Consider the following 24,725-nt stretch of genomic DNA (forward strand, 5'->3'; position numbering starts at 1 on the left):
CCTCTCCCTCCTTCCTTCCCTCTCTTCCTCCCTCCTTTCTGTTCCCCCTCCCTCCCTTCTTCCCTCCTTCCCTCTCTTTTTTCCTCCCTCCCTCCATCTCTTCCTTCCTTTCTGAAGCTGTCTGCGAGTCTCCTGGACCACTTCCCTTCCCTCTGAGTCATATTCTTCAGCCTCTGTCACCAAGCACTCCCTCACCTGCTGTGTCATGCACAATTGATTTTTCAATAGGTTGGAATTAATTTCATCCTAAGTGCTGAATAGTGGCACCATAGTCCTGTCTTCCAGTAACTTACTCCCAGAAAAAAAAAATTACCAGAAGCTTCAGCTTTTCATTATGGCGTCCACATAAATTACATTTGCATCCCGTGCCCTGGACCAATTGTGACAGATCTTAATGCTGAAAGCTCTAATAATAACACTGCCCCTAATCTGCTGAAAACAACAGTGAATTAGCTTTGTTTTTGAGAGTATGTAGGAAGGAGTATTTTCTCCGCATTATTATTAGTGAGTTTATTGAAGGGATCAGTGTAGTCAGGAGAGAGATGAATATGAAAAATCACTGGCTTTGCCCAGATCCTCCATCAGTAAGGATTTACCCATTGCCTGGTTCTTAGTGAAGCCACAGAGATATGAGTTCACTTCTCCCTTACGCGTACTGACTGTGTGAACCTGGTCACATCATTTAGTCTTTCTCTTTCTAGACCATGGGTATCAAACTCAGAAGGAAATGGGGGCCACAAAATGGTGGCTCAGGATCCCTCCCAGGCCACACATTTGACTTCATTTTAAACTCTAATGTTGCTTCTGTTTTATTGTCTTTCCACTGATTTTGTTAGCTGCTTCCCAGGGGAAGCTCACGTGAACCTCACGGGGACATGGGCCCTGCGTTTGACACTTATATGCTCTGGGCCATTCTCTAAGACTATAAATGGTGGAAAAATTACCAGGTCATGTAGATATGGAAGATTTCCTCATCGGGGAGCTCCCTATACCAAGGAAGGCAGAGATCCTGGCCCTGACCCTCATCCTTTTTCCACGTGTTGATTTGTTGATTCATTCCCCTCCAGAGATTTCATTAATTGGCCAGTCAACATTTATGAAGCATCCTGTGTCCTTGGGATGGCATAATGAGCTCTAGATCCTTTCTGTAGGGGAACACATCGTATGTATGGATAAGGATGCATCCATTTCCTATCTTTTTTTAATGGAATCATATCCATTTCCTATCTTTTTAAAATGGAATCATAGCTTAAGAGCTGAAAGAAATCTCAGAGGCCATCCAGTCCAATTCCCTCTTCATTTTATAGCTGAGGAACTGAGAGACCCAGAGAGGTCAAGTCATTTGCCTAAGGTTTCACAGGAATAAGTTGTAGGAACAGGGTTTAACTCTAGGTCCTCTAGCTCCATATCTGCCCATCTCACCAATTTCCTACACCACCCACCATCATAGGCTTAAACGGGAAGGGACCTTAGAGGCTGCCTCATCCAGCCCCATCATCCCTTGAAAGCCCGTGTTGGAAGACTTAAGAGAACTGAGAGAAGAGATGGGCCCTGATTGCTCATTGACTGTTAGGAATCCAGCGTGTCTGCCTGTCTTCTTTGTCCTTTGACTCTGTGCTTTGCTGGCATCCCTGTGGCATCCTCCAAAACCTGAGAATGGCTTCCCTCAGACTGGCTCTCTTGAAAATTAACACCTGCCAGTGAATTCTCTTTATCCGGCTTTTTACTAGAGACCAATGTCTAAAAAAAATCAACCCTGGCAGTAAACACCAAATGAAGTGTGGAAGAGCCCTAGATCCTCATGGCATCATGTAATGTGACTTTATTGAAAGGGATCAGGGAACAGAATTGGGAAACAGATGGATTGCTAGCAACCGGAGAGTCCGAGGTAGCCGAGAGCCCTAACTGGCACAGGGTCCACCTGCTTCTTCATTAGCCCATTTAGTTTTCCTCTCCTGGAATATCCCATGTCCTGCACCCATTCCTTTAGTGGTCACTGGCCCTGGGTCTGTAGTTACAAAGACCTGTGTTCAAATTCACTATCACAACCTTGGGAGCTAGGTGCATTATGATCCTAATAATTGTAATGAAAATAACACTGATAGCATCTGCTGTGAGCCAGCACTCTGCTAAATGCTTTACAATTCATTATCTCGCTTGATTTTGACGAGCTCCCCGGGAGGCAGGGGTTCCAGCAGGGCCAGACCTCTGCCCTTTACAGAGTTGCTCACGTACCTTTAGTGTTCACCTGCCACCCAGCTCTCACCTATGACTCCGAGAAGCTGTGACTTGCACAGTGATCACACCCTGGTTAAACAGCTTTCGCAGATGGGCTAAACCCGATGGAGGTCAACCAGCGGGCCTCAGAACTGTTGGTGATTTAGGTTGGCGTCTACCCCAAGCAACGTCCCTCGGCAGAATGGGTGGATGAGAACAGTTTGTCCCAGCATCACAAAGGGGACTGTGGGACGTTTAGAGCTCAGTCATATGTGGAAGACACCAATGACACACGCTGTGTCTCAGGCCCTCGCCAGCGGTCTTGGACTTCGATGACTCGGGAAGAGAGAATGAGTCCGACAGCTTCATGCAACCCTGTCTCGTTTAAATCCAGTTCATACATAGGCCAAGTCATCACCTGTGATATCATTGATCCTGTTCAAAATTTAATAATATCCCCATTTTATTGATAAGGAAATGGAGGCAGAGGTACAGGGACTCACAGATAATAGGAGCCAATGAACCTATTTTTAATTCCAGGGGGTGGGGAGATGTGTGTGTGGGGGGTGTTTCCATAGACTCTCCTTTTATTTAAGGAGACTGTCACCGAAAGTTAGCTCAGGCATCATCTCCTCCAGAAGGACTCTCCTTATCCCGCGTTGCACACATTTCCCCAGCCTGCTCCTGCCAGCCCCTCTGAGCTCCCCTTCCTTTGGTATTTAGTCTTGTGTGTTGTCTCCCCCAGGAGAGGCAGGGCGTGATCTTTGCTTTTTCCTTTGTGTCCGTAAAATTCCCCCTGCCTTGGTAGCATCGTGCTCAGCATACAGTGAGCGGTTCATAGATGCTTATTCATCAACTGACTGACTGATGGTAGATTTAGAGCAAGAAAGCACTCCAGAGACCATTGGTTCTAACCCCCTCATTTTACAGATGAGGAAACAGAGGCTCAGAAATAGGACCCTCCCAGAGGCAGACAGCGAGGAAGTTAGACTGAGAGCTCCTTGAGGGCCTCTCTTGGCATCCCCAGCATTTGGCACCGTGTTTGGCATTTAGTAAATACTTAGTAATCTCTTATTGACTGACCCACCAACTTGAGTATCTGAGACAAGATATCCATGCCATGTTCATCATCAACAAAATAATACCGGGAAAACACTTTTAAAAATTACCCTATGGTCAGAGGCCAAAGTGAAGTCTGAAGGGGTCATTTCTCCTCACTGACATAGCTTTGCGGCCTGACTGCTTCTGCATTTTCACTGGACTTTAGCAAAGTCTGACAGCTTTCATTACCAGACTCCCCATGCACAGTGAAGCAGCTTGGGCCATCCATCGGGGGACTCAGCCAGTGCTCCCGGGATTAGTTACTTTGTTTTTCAGGTGGTGCTGGACCTTGGACAGCTGCGGCCAAGGCTCCAACATAGCCTCTATTCTTCGGGAACAACAGCAGGTCTTTCCACCGAAGCCGCAGTCAGCTGCAAAAATATTTGAACATGTGGTTTGGAAGCAACTGCTACAGAATACATAGCGTTCCAGCCTCCAAACATCCTGAATTGTATATTCATGGATGTGGAAGGGGGCTGGCCGGAGGGATGGGGGGACGACGGACGGACGACGAAGCTTCCAAAATCAAATGGCCTTCCGTCTAGCTCCTTGGTGTGGGCCTGGGATTGAGTGGACTAGACTCTCTGGCCAGCTCTCAGTTTAACACTGAATGACTTTTTCTCTGTCTTTCTTAAATAAACTTGCTGGTGTTGGATGTTTTATCCATTTTTCTGTTTTGTTTCCAGAATAATTATTTATTATTTATTTTACATAATAATTTATTTTCTGTATTTATTTATTATCCAGAATAATTATTTACAATATAATAAGTATGCATAATATATGTATTAATATAACGTGAAAAAGGATCATAAATATAGTGTTGGAGGGAAGTCCTCTTTTCTAACCCCCATCTGTAAAATGAGGTATTTGGTATATAGGTGACCTCTGAGATGGACCCCCCCCCCCCGAGAAGGGAAGAGAAGGCAAAGGAAAGGAAGGGGAGGGGAAAAAGAAGAGGGAGAGAAAGAAAGGGGGGAAGCAAGGGAAAGAGAAGGGAGAAGGAGGGTAGAGGTTCTTCTGGGTATATGGGCAGCTAGGGAGAAGATGTCCAGGAATAGTAGCTGACAGACCAGAGATTCAGATCTGTTTTTTTGACTCCAGAGTGTCCATTGTAACATCCTGCCTCTCTGTCAAATATTCCAGTTACTACTTTTCACTGAGACCCCGTAGGTCTTAGGAAAGCCTTCTCTTCTTTGCTCTTATCCCTGCCATAGTTTATTAAAAAAAAAAAAAAGTGACACCTGACAGTTAAATTTGGCCAAAACTCGTGAATCTTCCCAGTTTTCATGCTTGGCAAAACTACTTTTAAAACTAATTGAGTCTGGGGCAGCTAGGTGGCACAGTGAATAGAGCACCAGCCCTGGAGTCAGGAGGACCTGAGTTCAAATCCGGCCTCACATACACAAAAACTAGCCATGTGACCTTGGGCAAGTCACTTAACGCCAATTGCCCTCCAAAAAAGGGAGAGGGGAACCACCTAATTGAGTCGTTTTGGTTTTGCTAATTTGGGGAGTGGGCTGTAAGCATGGTTGTTGTTGCTGTTATTCATTCATTCAATTGTGTCCAAATCTTGATGACCACATGGACCGTAGCAGACCAGTACTGTCTGTGGCATTGTTTTTGGCAAAGATAATATGGTGGTTTGTCACTTCCTTCTCTAGTTCATTTTACAGATGATGAAACTGAGGCAGACAGGATTATGTGACTTGCCCAGGGTCACACAACTAGCAAGCCTCCGAGGCCTGTTTTGTACCCAGGCCTTCCTGACTTATAGCACTTTATCCACTGAACCACCTAGCTGCCAGTAAGCATGGAGTTGGGGATAATTGCCATCTATCAATCACGATATAGTTTATATTTTAGGTTACATTAACAAAAGTAAATGGAATCATACTGAAATAATACTTTTCCTTTACCCTTTACCATTCCCTATAGTAGTAGCCAGTATTTCCTTTGGAAAATTGAATTGACTAAGACTACCAAATCATTTTGTTGTAATGGTATTTTGTAGTGGACACAGTGCCTGAAAAATTCATGTTCTGTTCCTTTCGTGCTTTGGGACTGGGATTCCATCCCTTTTTTATCTTCTTGTACAAAAGGAGTAAATTTAAAAGAATATTTTAATAGGAATAGAAAAGGGGCAGAAGATTGTTGTCAGAAAGTCTTCAGAAGAGTTGTATAGCTGTGAGATAGTCTATAACCAGCATTCCTTCCTTATTCTGCCTCCTGGATCCTTTGCACTTTTTCTGTTCTTTCATGGGTGGTTTAAGGGGAGTTTAATGGGATGGTTGAAGCTGGAAGGGAGGAGGAAAGTGGAATGGTAATTACTACTTGATTAAGATAATTCTCATGTTTGATTCTGAAGTTAAGCAGAACTGATCATTGTGGACTGAGCACTGAGGAAATAGTTGAAGGTAGAAGAGTCCTTAACCATTTTGTGTTCCACGAACTTCTTTGGCAGAGTGGTGAAGCCTTCACAGAAGGCTCAGCCTTCTCAGGAGATCCCTTCTCGATGTAATGGTTTAAAAACCTTTCTTTTTGATTAATAATTGAAGGCAGTGCTAAATTTTAGTTGGAAAGTAGTGAAAATAGTTATCTTTTTTTTGCCATTCAAGTTCATGGACTTGTGACTCTCCTAAAATCTCTCCAGAATTTGGGGTCTGCTTAGACTATGTGACCACAATAGCAGAGAGAGAAGGTTTATGAGTTTCCCATAGTATAAACTCTCCCCAACCTTTGCTTCCTCTTCCCTCCCCTCCCACCCCCTTGAGTTTTGGCCAAGAAGGACATTGTGAAAATAACACATGGGGTGCAACCAAGTCCTCTTTGTGAAGTAGGAAATGATAGAAAACACTTATTAGGTACAATCATTCCATGGCCTGCACTCCTAAAGGTATAGTGATTTGTCTATGGCCCTTATTATCCAAAATAAGTTCAACATGTAGCTGATTGACAAATTATCTTCAGTCCCAAGTGCTCTGTTCGTCAGGTCTCTGGAATCAGAGCCAAGAAGGCATCTTTTCATGGGGAAAGATTGGGACTTGGTTGTAAACTAACACTCTCTCTTGCCTTTTTATTGTAATTCGCTTGATGGCTTTCTTGAGTTCCTTGCCAAGAAGTTTGTTAGTTTTGGCCTCGGAAATGTTTAAATTCCCACCAAATTTAGGTTTCCCTAGGGGTTCATTTAGAATGTACAGACTGATTGTTTTCCTGGGTAATTAAGAAGATTTGCATGGTGGTGGGCTTATGCTCCCATCAACAACAACATCAATGAAAACATCAGTGGGCAGGCCCTTGCCCGCCATCTTAATATCAGGAAGAATCAACACCCTCTTCCCTTTTTGGCTCACCCTCTCCTTTATCAAAAGAGCACTGACCTGCTGGAGAAATCAGCTTTGGGTTTCTTGCTGCCTTTCTATAGCTGTTATCAATAAGAGACTGGGACGTTGAATGGGTAGAATGCTGGGCATAGAGTGGCCAAATGTCCTGAACTTGAAATTGAGCTCTTTTCTTTGGTGAAATGATAGTGATGGTGATGATGGTGCTGGTGGTGTCAGTGGCGATGATGTGGACATGTGTGCAGGTATAGATATGAATATATAGATGAGAGAGAGAGAGTACACTGTGGTAGGTACATTAGAGGAGGAAGAGAGGGCTATGGTAGATCCTAAGAAGCAGGAGTAGCAAGATGCTAAGAAGCAGCAGCAACAAGCATTTAAATAGCATTTACTATGTGCCAGCCATCATACTAAGCACTTTACAGGTTTTATCGCTTGATTCTCTCACAACAGCCCTGGGAGGTAGGCGCTGTTATTATCCCCATTTTACAGATGGAGACACTGAGGTTCATGGACTTGCCCATGATCCCGTGGTTAGTAACCATCAGTTCATCTCCTTGACTCCAAACTCAGAACCCGTTTTCTTCACACTGTACTGTTTCAGTGATCATGATAAAAACCAGGATTCTGCGTCTCCGTCTCCCCATTTATAAGTGGGGATAATGTAAGTGTTGTCTGCATGAGTTATGGGTTTGCTGGGAGGTGGGAAATGCTTTGTAAATCGTAACACGCTGTGTAAATGTGTTATTGTGATGATTTTTGTTCCCTCTTACTCTGTTTTTACTTTGCTTCTCTGATGCACCCTCTTTTCCCCCTTCTCCATCTTTACTGGCCCCCTTGGCTTAGGTTGTCCTTTATTGATTATTTGTGGTCATTTCGTCATTTCAGTTGTGCCCAACTCTCTACGACCCCATTTGGGGTTTTCTTAGCAAAGATCCTGGAGTGGCCTGCCATTCCCTTCTGCATATTTACAGATGAGAAAATTGAGGCAAATAAAACTTGCCCAGGGTCACCCCCCTAGGAAGTGTCTGAGGCTGGATTTGTGAAGATGAGTCTTCCTGATTCTAGGCCCAGATGCAGGTGGGCATTGATGGGGAAGTTTCTTCCCTGGAAATTCCCTATAACAATGAAATCCACTCCAAAAAAAAAAACAAAAAACCTCAAACCATGTGCTCCTGGTAGGCCTGGACTTTAGTGATCCCTTGCCCACCACAGGACAGTCATACTCTGATTTGGGCTGGCACAAACCAAGTGCGAAGTCAGTTACTCAGTAAGTGAGCTTGGAATCCTGGTCAGAATCCATGTCTTGCAAAATGGCAGAGTGTTTCCCGTGCCCGTTCTGTATGTAAATGTAGTGTAGACAGCATGGTCCTTTCCTACATTTGTAGGTTTGTCCATTCAGATCTGGAAGAGAGCTTTGAAGCCTCGAGTCCAATCTTCTCATTTTACAGATGAGGAAACCAAGTCACGGAGCGCTTCAGGGACTTGCACAAGTCATAGCTGGCACCATCAGGGTTTGAAGCAAAGGACCAGACTCCAGCGCCCATGCTCATTCTACTCTACCATGCCCAAATGTATGCTAAATGTAATTTTTTTTTCCTCTAGCTTTCATGTTTCAAAAAATGAAGACAGTTTATTTGGGCAACAGAGATACCAGCTGCCATAGCTTATGAGATTCCTTCATTTTGCTCAGGAAATTGCTTAATTTAAGTTCCATATAATTTAATTTCACAGCAGGAATAGAATGAGACAGACAGACTGGGCATGCACCTTTCCCATAGAGAGCTTCCTTTGAAAACAACCCCGGGCTCCTTTCAGGCGAGCTTTGGTCTGTTTGGACGTCCCTCTTACTGTGATTGAGCGAGCGAGTCTAGCAGAGCAGAAGGGGCCCCTTGTCCCCACCAAACAGGTCCTTGCCTAAGAAAAAGAGAGGACTTCACCCAAAACAGGCCTGTTGGACAAGCTCTCTGTTGCCCCCTGTTTCCAGATGAGTCTTTGTTTCAATCAATTTCTTAACTCCATGCACTTGGCAAGCAGACCTGTTTCTGCATCGTGGTTTGGGACAGATGGTGCTGAGTTTTTGTGATCATAAACAAAAAAAAAGAAAGAAAGAAAATGTTTCTTGGGAAGCTGAGAAAATAGGGGAGAAAATCCTGATGAAGCTAAGAGGAAATTATTGACTCAAAGCTAAACCAAATGTTTCCTATGGTCTTATTCACTTTAACTTTTTTTTTTTTGAGGGGTATAGAACCTGTGATTTCACCCACATAGGGAGCTTCCTTATTGTTTTCAAGAGTTTCCTGGGACCTCAAGAGTTTAAGTGGCTTGCCAGGGTCTAAGAGGTAGGATGTGAGACCATGCCCAGGGTGGCTCTGAATCCCCTCGTCCATGCTGTGCCTTCAGACTTGATGACAGTTCACATCTGGACCTCTATGTTTCATGAGGGTTACTTTGGGCAACTACACATTCAGAAAGCACCACAAGATTCATGGATTTGATTGCTATTGGGTTTGGGTTTTATTTTTTACCTGCTTTAAAAATGGTGCCCCTGTAAAAATTATGTGGGCTGCCACACCGCACCCCCCCCCCAAAGTAACTTATTTGAAGAGAAGGCTTGTCAGGTTTTGTCTAAATCCGCGAGGTGTGATCTAGTTAGATATTTTCCCTCTTGAAATGGTGGGAGTAACCCTTTTCGCCACGTGTCAGGCAATGTGGACACAAGTTCTCTGATGGTGGGACTAATTTTAACTGGCCAGTGGTGAGTGGATCAGCTGGAAACTATGCTGAGACTTGGGATACCATGTATGTATGTGTATTGTGGAAGGAAGGGAGAGAGGAAACAAAGGAAGAGGGAAGAAAGGAAGTCAGGCTGAGTTTCTGAAGTGATTACTCTGTGCCAGTCATTGTTCTAAGTGCTTGACATATATTGTCTCATGTGATCTTCACAACATTGATAAATAGGCATTATTATCCACATTTTCTAGTTGAGGAAGCTGGAAGTTAAGTGACTTATTGAGGGTCATACAACTTAAACATATCTGAGGATGTGCTGGAACTCGGGCCTTCCTGACTCTGGGCCCAGCACTGAACATACACATACATACATATATATATATATATATATATATATATATATATTTAAATACAGTTGGGGGTGGGTGTGTGTGATACAAATTATAGATAGATACAAATACGTGTATGTATTTATGGTTAGTGACAGTTGTTGCTAGTGGTAGTAGGAAAACTGGACCCTTTTCAATTGAGATAATAAGGGTAGAGTTCTCCGGCACAATTAAACATTGGCCGTTGCCATCACCATCTTCATTATCAGCATGGTTATATCCTTCTCCTCCACACTGATTCCCCCTCCCTCTCCCCATGACGGGTACCAGAAGCCAGTCTGATGGCTTGACAGGGCGCAAGGGCACCATCATACTTCTCCCGTCTGCCTTTACAAGGTTGTGGGGAGGGAAGTCCTTTGCACACCTGGAAACCTTACAGAAATGTGAGCCATCATCTTTACTCTCAACTATAAAACATTGGCCATGACGGACCAACCTTCAAAATCAGGACCTTATAGGAGCCTTTCTAGAACCACAATGCAGAAAGTCGAGCATACTCTTTCATTACCTTTGTAAAGCTCAATATCCTGTGTTTAAGTGTCTGCCTGGCTCTTACACACCCAGGGAGGGTAGCGGTTTTAGGTCGATAATCACGGAGTAGAAGTTTCCCCCAAAATATACACGCTATATCTGGCCCACATTAGGGCTGAGCTAGCCGGTAAAACAGCCCAGACACACAGATGGCAGAAGAGGGCTTGGGCCCTTCTTGTCTGCCAAGCAAGCATGTCTACCTTCTACTTGACCGATTTCTGTGGGTTTACTATCCCTGTTTAATTGGCTGTTCTTTAGGGTAGAAAAATAAATACCCTTGTCATCCCTTGCCCAGTCGCATGCATATGTGATCTCCCTTTGTGGAGTCAACAGAAAAGTTTCTGAATAAGAATAAGAACAGAGCTTTGGTCCAGACTTCCCAAGACCTCCATTTTTATTATAGGTCTAGACACGGCCCTTGTATCATGTTTTGTTCTTTAGGGTTTTCCCTGCTTCCTCCCTTTTCCCTACAGATGATTACTTATAAATGCCCACAGTACAACTTCTAGTTCCCAGGAAAGGAGAAGACAGACTCTCTGCCATGTTCTAGCTAAAGTTATAAAGGGGCATGAGGGGACCAAGCCCATTGTGCTGACTTATACACACAGGTGGCCCCTTGTATACATGCCTATGTTCTACCTGTCCATGTCCATTTCCCTTTTCTTGCTTTTTTGAAGGCTTCAGAATCTTCTTAGCCACCCACCCAATCTCCTTTTATAAAGTGAAAAGACCTACCCCAAAGGTCCTCCCCTGTTCTCTATGTGATCAGTCCAGAGCTTCCATACATTACCTTTAAATAAATTCCCTTTCCTGCACTTCTGTGGAATATTATTTAGTTTGAAATATTGAATCTTTATCACTCACATTTTAAGTCAATTTTTAAAAAATTCCTTTAAAAATGTATTTTTTTTCCCCCCCCCCCCCCCGGGGGGGGGGGGGGGGGGGCAGGGAGCGGAAAAAGAAGACCCTTGTAAGAAATATACAAAACATTCCTGTATTGATCATGTTTTAAAAAGAAATGTCTCAGTCATCACCCTATGTCCCTCACCTCTCTCTCATTAAGCTAAGTCACTGAAAAAAAGAGTAGTTCTGCCTCAGTAGAGAGATTTTCCTCACCAGAATTTTCTGTATTGAAAAAAAAAATCTCCCATTTAAGTTAAAAGAAAAAAAAAGTGAGACACATTTTTTTGTCACAGAAGTGGCTACTACTAAAATGTTGTTGGCCTTCACACTTTAAGCTTCAATGTCCTAAGTGTAACAGGGATGTTTGCATTTGGGACATTTCCACCATCAAATTTCCTTGGGCATATTTCTTTGGGCTCTGACATTAAACATCCTATTCGATGCCTTAATCATAGTGTGGAGGGGACACTCAGTAATTAGAGACTATACCAGCTGGAAGCAGGCTTGTACAAGCCCTCTGGGGTCGGCCTGGTAGCAGACTGTGTGTCTATCCTCCAGGGACCCTCCTCGCTGAAGCTACAATCAGTCAAAGGTCAGCTTCCATGGGACAAGGTTTTTCAGTACAGAAAACTATAGACTTGCAAGAAAATTGTCTTCTTGGGGCATTGGATTATTTTAAAAACTCAAAGATGTCTGCCAGAATGGCTGTCTAGATGATATTGATGGAGGGAGTACCCACACTGATGAAATCATCAGTCTTCCAGAATATTGATTGCAAAAACCATTAACTATTGATACTAGTTATTTAGTAGACATTATTAGTTGATAATCATCTGTGCTTTCTTCTGAGATATTTGATTTATTTCTCTGACTACTGCTTTTCTGGGCCTCAGTTTCCCCATCCATAAAATAAAAAGGGTTGGTCTAAAGGTCTTCTCAAGTCCCTTCCAATTCTAGATCTGTGGTCCCTTCTGTGGACATCTAAGCTATCTTCCTGTCTGTGCTTCTCTGGCCATTTTTAAAGGCTCTCCTCCCACCAGCTGCTGGTTCCTGCTCTGCTCAGGCTGTCTTGTACCTTTTGGGGAACATATTTTGTATATCCCTGTAACTGTATGTACCATCTCCCTAATAGAATATATTAGAATGCCAGCCCCTTGGCCACAGGCACTTGGATTTTTGTATTTGTTTGCTCAGCATTTGAGCACATAGAACTTGGCACAGAGTAGATACTTAATGAATGCCAATTGATCAGTTGAATAGTTTTCTCGTGGTACCTCCATTGCATCATGGATCCAAGAAGGCCTGGATTCAGATACAACCCATGACCCTGGGGCCAGTCACTTAAGCCTTTCCAGGTCCTGAACAACTTCCTAGACTGTAACTTACATAGCAAGTGCCAAATTGTAGTGAAAAAAGGAGTTTTTACTGTTAGCTCCCTACACCAACCAAATCCCAGCTCCATCCCCTGCCCATACCCCCTCATCTTCACCAATGCATTTTGGTATCTCTGTTTCATTTTCTTTTGTATCTCGGTTTGCACAGGAGTGTTTGCCTTGATTGAGGTGACTATTTTCTCTAATTTCCTAACACATTATAGTATTTTGTTGTTTTATTGATTTTTGTGTTGACCTGACTTGAGATTTCTCTCTATTCCCTCTTTGTCTCATTTTTGCCTGCCTTGGTATCTTGCAAAGTACTGAGGCATGTGTGGCTTGATACGGCGATCCTTCAGAAGTACAGCCAGACCATCTCCTCCCTTGCAAACTTTAATAAAGCGTATGATGTTATGACTAGCCTCTCTAAATGTAAAAGCTGTTCCTGAGCATGAGACATGAGGTTCACAAAAGAAGCCTGGGCTGATGTCATCCCCTTAGAACACAGGGGCTGTTGAAACTGTAGATACCTTCTCTGGGCAGCCACCAAGGCTCAAGTCAGACAATGTCCTCTTCTGCAAAGGAAAAAATGTAGTAGTGAGCTATCTTTGCAGGGGGACGATTTTCTTGAGTTGAGGGCTTGCTGTTGCTTCAATCCTTCTGGGAGTAGATGTGGAAACCATCATTGGTCTTTTCTCGTGATGCTTTTTCTTTTTTTTCTATGTGAGGTGACAAGGGGTTGGGGAGAGAAGTGTGGTCTAGTGGAAGGGACTTTACTTGTGGAATGAGAGGAGGCAGGTTCCAGGTGCCTCTGAGTCTGTGTGACATCAAGCAGTTTCCCTGGAGCGTCCTCTGTAAACCAAGTTGTTCTAAGTGGCCTCTGGGCATCCTTCTGGCTCTAGAGTTCCCATCCTGCTTCTGATTGAGTGCCACATTTGTTCCGGGCTTTGTTTGTTAGAGATGGACCGTCTCCCCCATTGGAGGTAAACTATTGAGGCAGCTTCTGTTGCTAAAGCAAAAAATTTAATGATTTGGCTCAGGTAGCGTGCGAAGGGCTTTACAGATATGATCTCATTTAATTCTCATGACAACCCTAGGAGCTAAGTGCTGTCATTACCCCCATCTTACAGATGAAAAAACTGGGACAGACAGCATCACACCATTAGTGACTGAGGATGGATCTGAACTTGGGTCTCTCTCTCTCCCTCTCTCTCTCTCTCTCTCTCTCTCTCTCTCCCTCTCTCTCTCTCTCTCCCCCTCTCTCTCTCTCTCTCTCTCTCTCTCTCTCTCTCCCCTCCCCTCTCCCCTCTCCCCTACCTGGTTCCATACTTCTACCAATGCAGAATGGTATCTTCTCCACAACACAGTCTCAGGGCATTGCCTAGAACACTGAGCGGTTTAAGTGACTGACACAGGGGAATATAACTAATATTAGTCAGAGGTGTATGCCTCCTACTCAGAGAACAGGTCTCTATCTCTAGGATTCCATACAGCCTCGTAACACATGTATGACTAGCTCTTTCAGATGGACATAGCTAATGTTGAAATGAATCAAATACCAATTAATTTACAAATGCTCTAATATGGTACAATGCCAGTGGATCCAATCTGCTCTCAGCATAATACTGGAAAACCATCCCACTGAAATGGAGTGTGATTTATTCTGCCTGGAGAACCGAAGACCATTGAATGCCCTGATGAAGAGTTAGAATTAGAATAAAAGGAGTTGATCCTGCAGAGTTGGTTTAAAAAAAAATGACATAAGACAGGAAAGTAACCTGAAGGCCTATTTTTCAAAAAGCAGCCTTCCATGTCTATGTTAATATTCTTGGTTAGATACAACTGAGAAGATAAATTTCTTCAGTTTCTCTGATTATCAGTATCAAGAAAAGGATTTTTAAAAAATAAGATGTGTGCTTACCAAGAGTATTCAACACTGAAATTGGAAAGAAATACAATGTCCTGATAGAGTAATTTCCATTTGGAGAATGTAAACTTCTTGAGTCAAGAAGACCTGAGTTCAAATGTGGCCTCAGACACTAGCTGTGTGACCCTGTTTGCTTCAGTTTCTCAGGTGTAAAAAAGGAGCTAGAGAAGGAAATAGCAAATCACTCCAATATCTTTGCCAAAAAAACCACAAACAGGGTCCTAAAGAATCAGGCACAGCTGAGATGACTGAACAACAAGAAGTTTCTTGAAGGAGGGGCTTCTTTTTGTATCCTGAACGCACATAATAAGGTCCTAATAAATATCCATTGATTTCCCTATAAATAGTGAAAACCTCCAAAAGTCTTTTGTTTGTAGATTACACCATACTGTCAACCTGACCATTCACATGTGAAAAACCAAGTGGATGAAGCATGCTTGTTTTCCAAATAATGGTAGGGGGTTAGATCAGCAGTTCACTGGGTTTGTTTAATAGTACAACTCTCTTGGACAGTCTCTGCATTTGGACCATGAATTGTCCAGTGCCAGGGAAGAAGAAGAAGAAGAAGAAAGGCTTTGTAGGTAACACTTAGAAAATTGTGCAGTACTTTTCATTGTTCCTGAGTGTTCTCTGGTGGGAAGAAAAAAAATCCTTGACCACCAGTGTCCTGTAGTACCATATGACCATAGGTTTAGAACTGGAAGGGATGTCAGAGGTTATCTGGTCTACCCCTCTCATTTGACAGATAAGGAAACTGAGGCCCTGAGACATTAAGTGGCTTGACCAAAGTCATACAGATGGCAGATGTTAGGAAACAGTGCCATTATTCAAACCCAAGCCTTCTGCCTCCAGTCACAGTTGGTACTATACTCCCAATAGATTGTCCAAGGCTTTGAGGCATTCTAACCAAAAGTAGCCCAGAGAGCAGTGAAAAGATACAGGGCGGGCATAAACAGATGCATTTTACCAATGGTTACTTGATAATAGTGGGATTATATCTTCACCATGGTTAGTGTTGTAGCCCTTTTAACTTCTCATAGACTTTGTGTTTTGTGCAGGCTGTGTTCTCATTAAACTTAAATGCCCTGAAGGCAAATTATGTTTGTTTTGTGTCCCTGGTGCATAAGACTGTGCCTTTATATGATGCATGCTTATTAAATTGAAGTGAACCATTCTGGAAAGTAATTAGATGCTATGCTCCTTTTAAAAATGACTAACAACACACCTCCAAAAACAGTCAAAAAGAAAAGGATTCACAGGTAATAAAACATAGCAGCATTGTTTTTGTTTTAGAAAAGAACTGAGGGAGTAGAACCAAGATGGCGGACTAGAAGCAGCAGACTAGCTTAACTCTCCCGACATTCCCCTTCAAACAACATTAAAATCATGCAGAGCCAACAAAAGGTCAGGGTGAGACATTTTCCCTCTAAGACAACTTAGGAAGTCCACAGGAGAGGTCTGTAAACACCAAGGAGGGCACAGGTCCAGAGTGCCAGCGGAACATCAGCCTTCGGGGTGGCCACAACAATCGTAACAGATTCAGAGGCTCCCAGTCAGAGATAGTAATGGGGTCACACAGCTGGTAGAAAGCAATTACAGCGGATGTTTTGCTGATACTGGGTGCAGCTGGCACTGATTAGCAGTCCTGTTGCCTATAATCAGTTCTGGGTTGCAGTTCTAGGATGGAGAGGAGCGCTTATGATTGGAGAACAGGGGACTGGGCACAGTTCCAAGGCCAAGAGGAACACTGCTGCTTGTAGCTGTAGGGAAGCAAGGACCCTTCCTGGACACAAATCAGGAGAGCAGTGATCATAGCTCTTCCCAAATCACACCACCTTGGAAGTACCAAAAACTTGAAGACCTCCAGAGTTAGCTCTAAAAACAGCAGCCCAAAATACTCTGAAGCTGGGCACGCTGCCTTCCCAACAATGTGAAAACAGCTACAAAATCTTGAAGAAAAATGCTAATTGTACATTAGCCCAACAAGAATTCCGGGAAGAGTTAAAGAAAGAGATTAGGGGGCTGCTAGGTGGTGCAGTAACTAGAGCATTGGCCCTGAAGTCAGGAGTTCAAATCCGGCCTCAGACGCTTAACACTTAGTAGCCATGTGACCTTGGGCAAGTCGCTTAACCCCAATTGCCCTACCTTCCCTCCTCCAAAAAGAAAAATAAGAGAGAGAAAGATAAGAATGGTAGGGAAAAATTAGAGGAAACAATAAGAGACAAGAAAATTATGAAAATTAACAGCTTGGTAAAACAATCACCAAAATAAATTGAAGAAAATAACACCTTAAAAAACAGAATTGACCTAATGGAAAAAGAGATACAAAAGCCCATTGAAGAAAATAATTTCTTTAAGAATTAGCACTGGGCAAGTGGGAGCCAGTGATTCTGTGACTTATCAGGAAATAATAAAAGCAAAAATCAAAAGAATGAAAAAAATAGAAAATATTTTGAAATATCTCTTTGGAAAATCAGTCCAGAAGAAATGGTGTAAGACTTATTTGACTATCTCAAAGCCATTTCCTTAGAAGAATGATCATCAGATCAGCTATGAAAAACTTGGCGGTTACTCTGATCAACACAGTGATCCAAGAAAATTCCAGAGACCTCATGATGAAAAAGTGTTATCCACCTTCAGAGAGAGAGAATTGATGAACTCTGAGTGAAAACAGAAGTACAATTTTCACTTATTTTTTTTTAAATATGGCTAATATGAAAATGTGTTTTGCATGAATTGACATGTATAATTGATATGATTTTGATTGCTTTCTCAATGTATGGGAGAGGGATGGAAGGGGGAGAATTTGTAACTTAAATTTTAAAAAGAATATTAAAAATAATAGAATTTTTTAAGAAAAGAATTGAACACACTATAGGTACTGCCTGTCAGTAGGTGATACCCTCGTAAATGGTGGCACATGAATACAGAAAGAAACATCCTTGTATTATAAGAAGAAAGGCATAGGAAAAATTCAGAGAAATAATAAAAGACTGATATGAACTGATACAGAGTGAAACAAGCAGAACCAAGAAGTCAGTATACACTGTAATTGCAACAATGTACATGGAAAGACCATAAAAGTGAAACTGAACTCTGTGTGATTATAATAACCAATCATGCTCCCAGAGAAGAATTGAGGAAATACTCTTTATCTCCCCTCCTTTCAGAGGTAGAGAACTGTGGGCACGAAGCATGGTTATACTATACTGTCAGACTCACCTGATTTGTTGATTACTTTGTCTGACTTTGAGGGTGGTATTTTTCCCACTTCAATTTTCACTTTTTTATTTCAAGGGGCAACTCTCCAGACAGGAAAGGGAGAGGAATTTATTCAGAAATAAAGGTGATTGAAAAACCAAAGATTTCAGTAAAATGAAATAAAGATGTACAGAGATTGGAAAGCATCATATGCACACATACATATATAACATAAAAACAAAAGGCAACTCTCAATTACCTTTCAAAATAGGAGAGAGAATATTAGGGAAAGTATCTTGATATAAAAATGAAGAATCTCTGTACAGGCCATGAGACTGTTGCCTTTAAAACTTTAATTTTCTTAGAGAATTACTATCTGTTCCTGTTCTTTCTCTCCCCGCCCCCAAACCCCCTTCCTGGGAGCCCACGTTTGCATGTCTGTGACTGGCTTTGTTTCATGGAAAACTTAAGCCAAGCTTTATAACCTCCATTTGAGGTGCAGCTGGACCATGGAGGGATTTTGTGAGCAGGATGAGTCACGTCCAGGTCACTCTCAGACACATGTCAGTGTTTCATAAAGGAGAAATGCGTGGTGAATTGAATTAGCTTAGTTATTCAGATCATGTTGGGAAAGACAACATACTCATATTGGCGCATTAGCTTTTGAGGAATATTTTATATGCAGCTGTCACCAGATTGATTCCTTTTAAAAAAAAGCTTAATGATGCTTTTTATACCATCCCCATCATCCTGTCATTTCCCAGTAACACTATCCTCCCCTCACCATAGCATCCTACCTTTACACCCAAGCAGAGTCAGTCCACACATTGAACAATGTGTGTGCCTCTTTTCACACCCACAGTCAGCTACTTCTCTGCCTAGGAGGATTTTTAGGCCTTGAAGCGTCTTCATTACCACCCAATCTGACCATCTGATTTTGCTAATGAGGAAATTGAGAAACAGAGAAAATAAGAGACTAGATCCTATAGGCACGCTCTATTCTCAGGTCCTCTCACCTCAAATCCAGTGGGCTTTCCACTGCAGCAGAAGGAGGTATGTTTTCGATCAGTCTTCAGGTTGACTGTGTGTGTTCTGGTCAGTCAGTCACCGTCGTGGGTGCTGTGTTCCAGGCATTGTGTTCAACTCTGTTATCTTGCATTAACACTCTTGGTGAAGAAAATAATTGAATTAAAAGAGGGAGCACTTACTGAGTGTTTGCTTTTTGCCTGAATTTAGGATTACCAAATCAAAAGTAGAATCATACCTTCCTTTAAATAACCTATAGTCTTCCTGGAATGTTTATTTCTTTCTCATTAGTTCACATAAAAATCTGTATGATGAGTTTTATATTCTTTTATATGTCTTTCAGACTATGGTTCTTTCTCTGTATGTATGTATATATGTGTGTGTATACATATATAACATAATTATTTTAGTATGTAGTAAATAAAATATAGTTATAATATATAATGTATTTATAATGAAAAATCAAAGTATCTGAGTGTTAGATATAATCTTGTTCCTTCTCTTCCAGTGTACTGATAACAATAACAATAATTAATAATTATAATAATAAATAACATGTATATAGTACTTTAAAGTTTGTTAAGTATGTGCTACAAATATTTCATTTGATCTGCACAATCCTGGGAGGTAAATACTGTTACTGCGATTTAAAGCTGAGGCAGACAGAGGTTAAATGACTTGTCCAGTGTCACACAACTAGTAAGTGTCTCAGACTGCGTTTGAACTTAGATCTCTTCCTAACTCCAAGTTCTTTCTTTTTTACTTTTTCTTGTTTTCTCATGGACTTAATTAACATCGATAAGTAAGAGCATATCAATATACAATAAAGGACAAAAAGGATTATTCACGAAACTGTTATGAAACAGTTTTTACAAGTGTGTATGAAATGTAACACTGTGATAATGGAATCATGGGATTTGGGAGATAGAAGGGACCTCAACAGTCGTGTTGTCAAACCCCAAAACAAAAGAAATCCCATATATAACGTAATCAGTAGATACCTGTTAAGTGTCTGTCATGTTCCAGGCATTGTGCCAAGGGCTGGGGATACAAAGAGACAAAAGACAGTACTTGCCCTCAAAGAGTTTGCCATCTAACAGGGAGACAACAAGCAAATGATTATGTACAAAACAATATTTGTACAAGATAAATAGAAAATAATTAATAGGAGGAAGGTGCTAGAATTAAGAAGAGCAATTGCCTCTCCTCTCCTTGAAGATTTCCAAGGAAGATGAAGCCACTGCTTCTCCCTTCTCAAAGCAGCCCCTTCCATTAATGGGCTGTCCTGATTGTAGTTGTTGGAAAGCTTTTCCTGACATAGAATTTGACTTGACGCCTCTGCACTGCCCACATCCCTCGTCCAGGTTCTGCCCTCTGGCGCCAAAGCAGGTGTCTCTAATATCCTGATATCCCTTCGGATATTTAAACACACAGTTATTGTGTCTCCCTGAGCCTCCGCTTCTCCTGGCTAAACACCCCCAGTGATCTCGCTCCCTCCACCTTCTCCACAAGAGTAATAATGGGATGTTTGACCAAAAACTTCACTAATATCTTAATAAACCACATTCACAATATTTCCCTCCACTCTTTCTTTAGTAGTGAGTCCAGAAAAGGAAATTAGTTTAGTCTGGCATAACCTGGTGAAATCGGCTCTTTGTGGTAACCGCTCCACCATCTATCTAACCAGCTCCCAGCCATCACTTAATGACCCCTCCACAAGCTTTCCCAGGAGTCATAAAGTTAAACTTGCTAATCTGTATTTGGACAGCTCTATTCTCTGTGCTTTTTTTCTTTATTTTTGAAAATTGGGACATTTTCCCTTCTCCAATCACATGGTCCCCTTCTTATTTGTCACAATTTTTCAGATATCACTGACAGCAGCTAGCCCAGCTGTCATATCCACAGGTTTGGATTTTGGTTTGGGTTTTTTAGACCCAGAGGATATGGTTCTTTTGACTCCCCTGGCTTGAATTCATCAAGCCGCCAGATGCTCACCTACTATCTCCTTACTTATCTTGGGCATGAACTCCATTAGCTATTTTTGTTCTGTCGTTCTCAGTATAAAGGTCATTCTCCTTTTCTGAGAATAAATGCACAGCATTACCCTATTTGTGACTCTGAGTTTATTATTTTTTGGTTTACTTGTTTCCTTGGGGAAATTTTGTTTATTATCTTTTTCTTTCCTTTGCATTTCTGTCACTACTCACTAATTCACCCCCTGCTTTTATGTTCATAGTCCCTTGGACATAGGACTGCTTTTTATGAAACAATTTCATTTTAAAAGCATTATCTTTCTTTTACCAATCCTTTATCTCATGCTAGTCTTGTAAAGCCCTTAATATGCACATCTGAAAATACTCCTGCACCAACCTCTATTTGCTTCATAGCCTCCTGGGTCTTGTCTTTTACTAGTACTTCCACTGTTGCTGCTGCTATTACTACTACTACTGCCATTACTACTACTACTACTACTAATCATTATTATTTCTCTTCTTCCTTTGAAAACAGCTCTCAAGCCTGTATTACCTCATCTCCTCCCTCATTTTCACTGCCAGACTTTTTTAAGCATGGTGTCTTAAGTCCTTTTGAGTCCAGCTTTGTCCCTGTCATTCCACTAACCAACCAGTCAGCATTTATTAAGTGCCTACAAGGTATACAGAGATGAAAATAAAACCGTCTTTGCCCTTCAGGGGTTTGCCATCTTCTGCAAGCACTTTCTTGAATGTCACCAACAACTGCTTTGTGCCCTTCCTCAGTCTTTCATCATTCTTGCTCCTGACCCTTTTGTCTAAAGGGTGGGTCTGTAGTCCAGCTGGAGAGGGGTGAAAATATGTTACTCTATTGCTTCGTTCTCTCGCAAAGGTTTGATCAGTTAAACAGCATTCATTAAAGATCTACCATAGTATCAGGCATTGTACCAGGCTGTGGGCACATAAAGATCATTTGTCTCTTGGTACAGTGCTTGAATTCTAATAAAAACATTGAATTAAATTGAATTGATTTGAATCGAATTGTAGAACCTCTCACCCACTTGAATCATTGAGTAACAGTGGCCCTGGGCCAGTTACTCTTCATTTCCGGGCTTCTTTCCTCATCCATACAATGAGAAGGTTGGACTGAGTTGCTACTTCCAGCTCCAATTCTTTCTCCTAAGGCTGACATCTTGCTAAATAAAGCCTAGCGTGAAACTCTTCAACATGTGTAGACCAACTAGATGTGTTTCCAAGTTAACACGTCCCACATCCCTCCACCCAGAGCTCCTGTCCTTGTGTGGAGTTGGCCTTGTCATAGACAAGATATGTTTCTTGTGGTTTTCATTCCCTAATGGAAAAATGTTGCCAAGAGTTCACTTGTTAGATAACATTGAGTTGTAATGAATCCCAGTTTAGACGCCATTGTGAAAACCTGAAGGGTTTGGGAGTGGGTGCCATCTACTGGTAGTAACTTAATTTTCTCCTCTTTTCTTCTCTCTCTTTTTTTTTCCCAATAGAGTATGACTCGGAAGCAAAAAGGGTTCAAGACATTCTTTCAGGAATTGAGAAACCACAGGTATGTCTTTGGGATTTCTCAGCATCAACGACAGTCTCATAAATATTTCAAGTTGTATTCTCTTCTTCCACCAGATGGTAGTTAAAAGGAAGGGCCACGAACCTTTGCAGGTTCCTCATAAAATATGAAATCGTCTTTGGTTATTAATAGAGCATGAAGAATCCTGAACAAGAGACTACCGTGTTGTCATGGTGTACTCAGACCTCTTTATTTAGACGTTCCGAGTGCAAAGGCATCGTCTTCCCGCCTTCCCAGCACCTCAGGATTTCCTTTTTCAGATCCCCAGCCCAGACTGGTCTTATGTTTTCTTTTGGAAAATTGCTCCTTACCCATATAAATAGCAACTTAAGCTAAACTGGTGCTGCAATTATTTTGACTGGTTAATTCTGTACTAACATTGGGATGTTATCAGGGAGAAATTATGTCCAGAATATTCGGTCCACCTGGAGTAAACAAAAATCAGCAGAGCAGGAGATTCTGTGGTTTAAATATTTAGGTTTCTAACCCTGTAGTTGCTCCAAAATCCAAGTTTAAAAAGCCAAATTGTTGACTCAGTCTTTCTCCTAAGACTGGGCACATCAGAACCAGAGGAAACCTTTCTGGCTTAATATGGAAATACAAGTTCCTCCTTCCTTTGTTTTTTAAATGCTGACCCATTTTTCAAATCCTCTGCAAGAGTTGGGACATCTCCTCAAGGGCAGTAGTTATCAGATTTTGTCTCCTTAGATATGTGCCCCAAATCTGCTGGTGGAGTGATATAAATTTTCCACTTTAATTTTCAGAGAGTTTTGGAGCTTTATCAAAAAAAAACAACTATGTATGTATAAAAGCTTATATTTATAAACATTTGTGTATATGTGTATAAATGTTTTCTTATCTCTCAAATGAGAGAGATTCCTTTCTAGATCTGTGATTTCTGCTTTAAATTTATCTGGCTATTCACCTCTCCCCTCATCTCTATCCAACCATTTCTCTGTCCACCATGTGTGTATATGTACACATATGTGTAAATGTACATGTATATATATATATGTGTGTGTCTATAGACATGCATTCACATACAGGCACACACACTTTCATCCCAACTGTATTTTACTTTGCCGGTGCATACTTTTTTTCCTTCTAGAAGAAGTGATAATACATGAGATACTTCAATGGAAACATAGTGTATCCATAGTACACTCCATGCCTTGAATATGACAGAAGTCATGTCTCCATCTCCTCAGCCTCTCATGACTCTTCCTTCCGAACCAATCACGTAGCTTTTTAAAATTCTCATTGATACCTTGTGATTGTATTACTATGATTTCCCTATAGAGTTCTCTGTCTCCTCACTCTCCTGAAGACCTGTCACTTATAACAAAGAAATAAAAACAAAAGGGAAAAAAAATGGTTCAACAAAAACAACCAACATATCACCCAAGTCCAATGCCATAGGTACCCATAGTGCCCCACTCCTTCATAAGAGGAATGTGTATGGTACTATATATAAAGAAGAGCCTTTTAAACTGAATGGCTTTTGGGAATCAGTGGAAGAGCCTTATGATCCTTAGCCTGAGGAACAGAAAAATGAGGAAAGAGGTATATAATAGCTGTTTTCAGACATTTGGAGATTTGTTCTGTGGAAGAAGAGACTAGACTATTTCTGCTTTACCTTAGAAGATAGATACAGTGGGTGAATTAATCAAAAAATTAGATTTAGGCTCATTGTAAGGGAAAACTTCCTAATAATTACAGCTATCTAAAAGTGAAATAGGTAAGTAGTTCCCCACCCCCACCCCCCCAGGTCTTCCCACAAACGAACACTGAGGTCCTAAAAAGTATCATGGCCCCTCAACTATATAACTTAGGTAATAGAGAATGGCTGTGGAGTTCCAGGAAGCTGAATAGAAACAAAGTGATACCATGATTGAGCTGCAGAAAGAGCCATAGGACTAGACCCAGAGATGGGAGGAAGGATTCCAGGTGGCCTTCTCCAAGTAAAGAAACCACTAAGATGGCAGCCCAATTCCCAAAAGCCATTCAGCTTAAAGTAAGTGCTTATTGAGTCATTCATGGACTGAATTCCTGTTTTCCTACTGGTATTCCTGTAGAAGGAAGTATTGGAAACTGTGGTTTCTAGGTCTGGAGAGATGTGTAGTTGGAGTGAGGCATTTGGTGGAAAGAACACCAGATTTGGTGACTCAACCCAAGTTTGAACGCCACCTCCATGGCTAGGCCTTGGAACTCCCAAAAGTCCTTTCCCCTCTCTTGGGCTCAGTTTCTTCCTCTAGAAAATGAGGCCTTGGACTAAATCCTTTCTATCTTTAATGATCCCAGTCTAACCTACCCAAATTCCCCCAGGAGGAGCTATTCCATCAGTTAGACAAAGATATAAACAAGTGTTTTGCAATTACCTACGATATACAGGGCATGGCATTAGGCCTATGCCATT

General features: G+C 41.7%; 1 protein-coding gene across 4 annotated transcripts in view; it reads left to right on the forward strand.

Moving 5' to 3' along the window:
* The window catches only part of FNDC3B (fibronectin type III domain containing 3B), a 388,473-nt gene that overhangs the window by 259,182 nt on the left and 104,566 nt on the right, over positions 1-24,725 (forward strand). For all 4 annotated transcript variants that reach the window (XM_069083590.1, XM_069083591.1, XM_069083593.1 and 1 more), the window contains one exon: positions 22,233-22,291. In XM_069083590.1, the coding sequence (XP_068939691.1) occupies positions 22,233-22,291 (59 nt within the window). The remainder of the gene's footprint in view (positions 1-22,232; positions 22,292-24,725) is intronic.

This window comes from Petaurus breviceps, unplaced genomic scaffold, assembly GCF_028583685.1.
Source record: "Petaurus breviceps papuanus isolate PSGF00001 unplaced genomic scaffold, PetGlider_PUasm1.0 173, whole genome shotgun sequence".
Taxonomy (NCBI): Eukaryota; Metazoa; Chordata; class Mammalia; order Diprotodontia; family Petauridae; genus Petaurus; species Petaurus breviceps.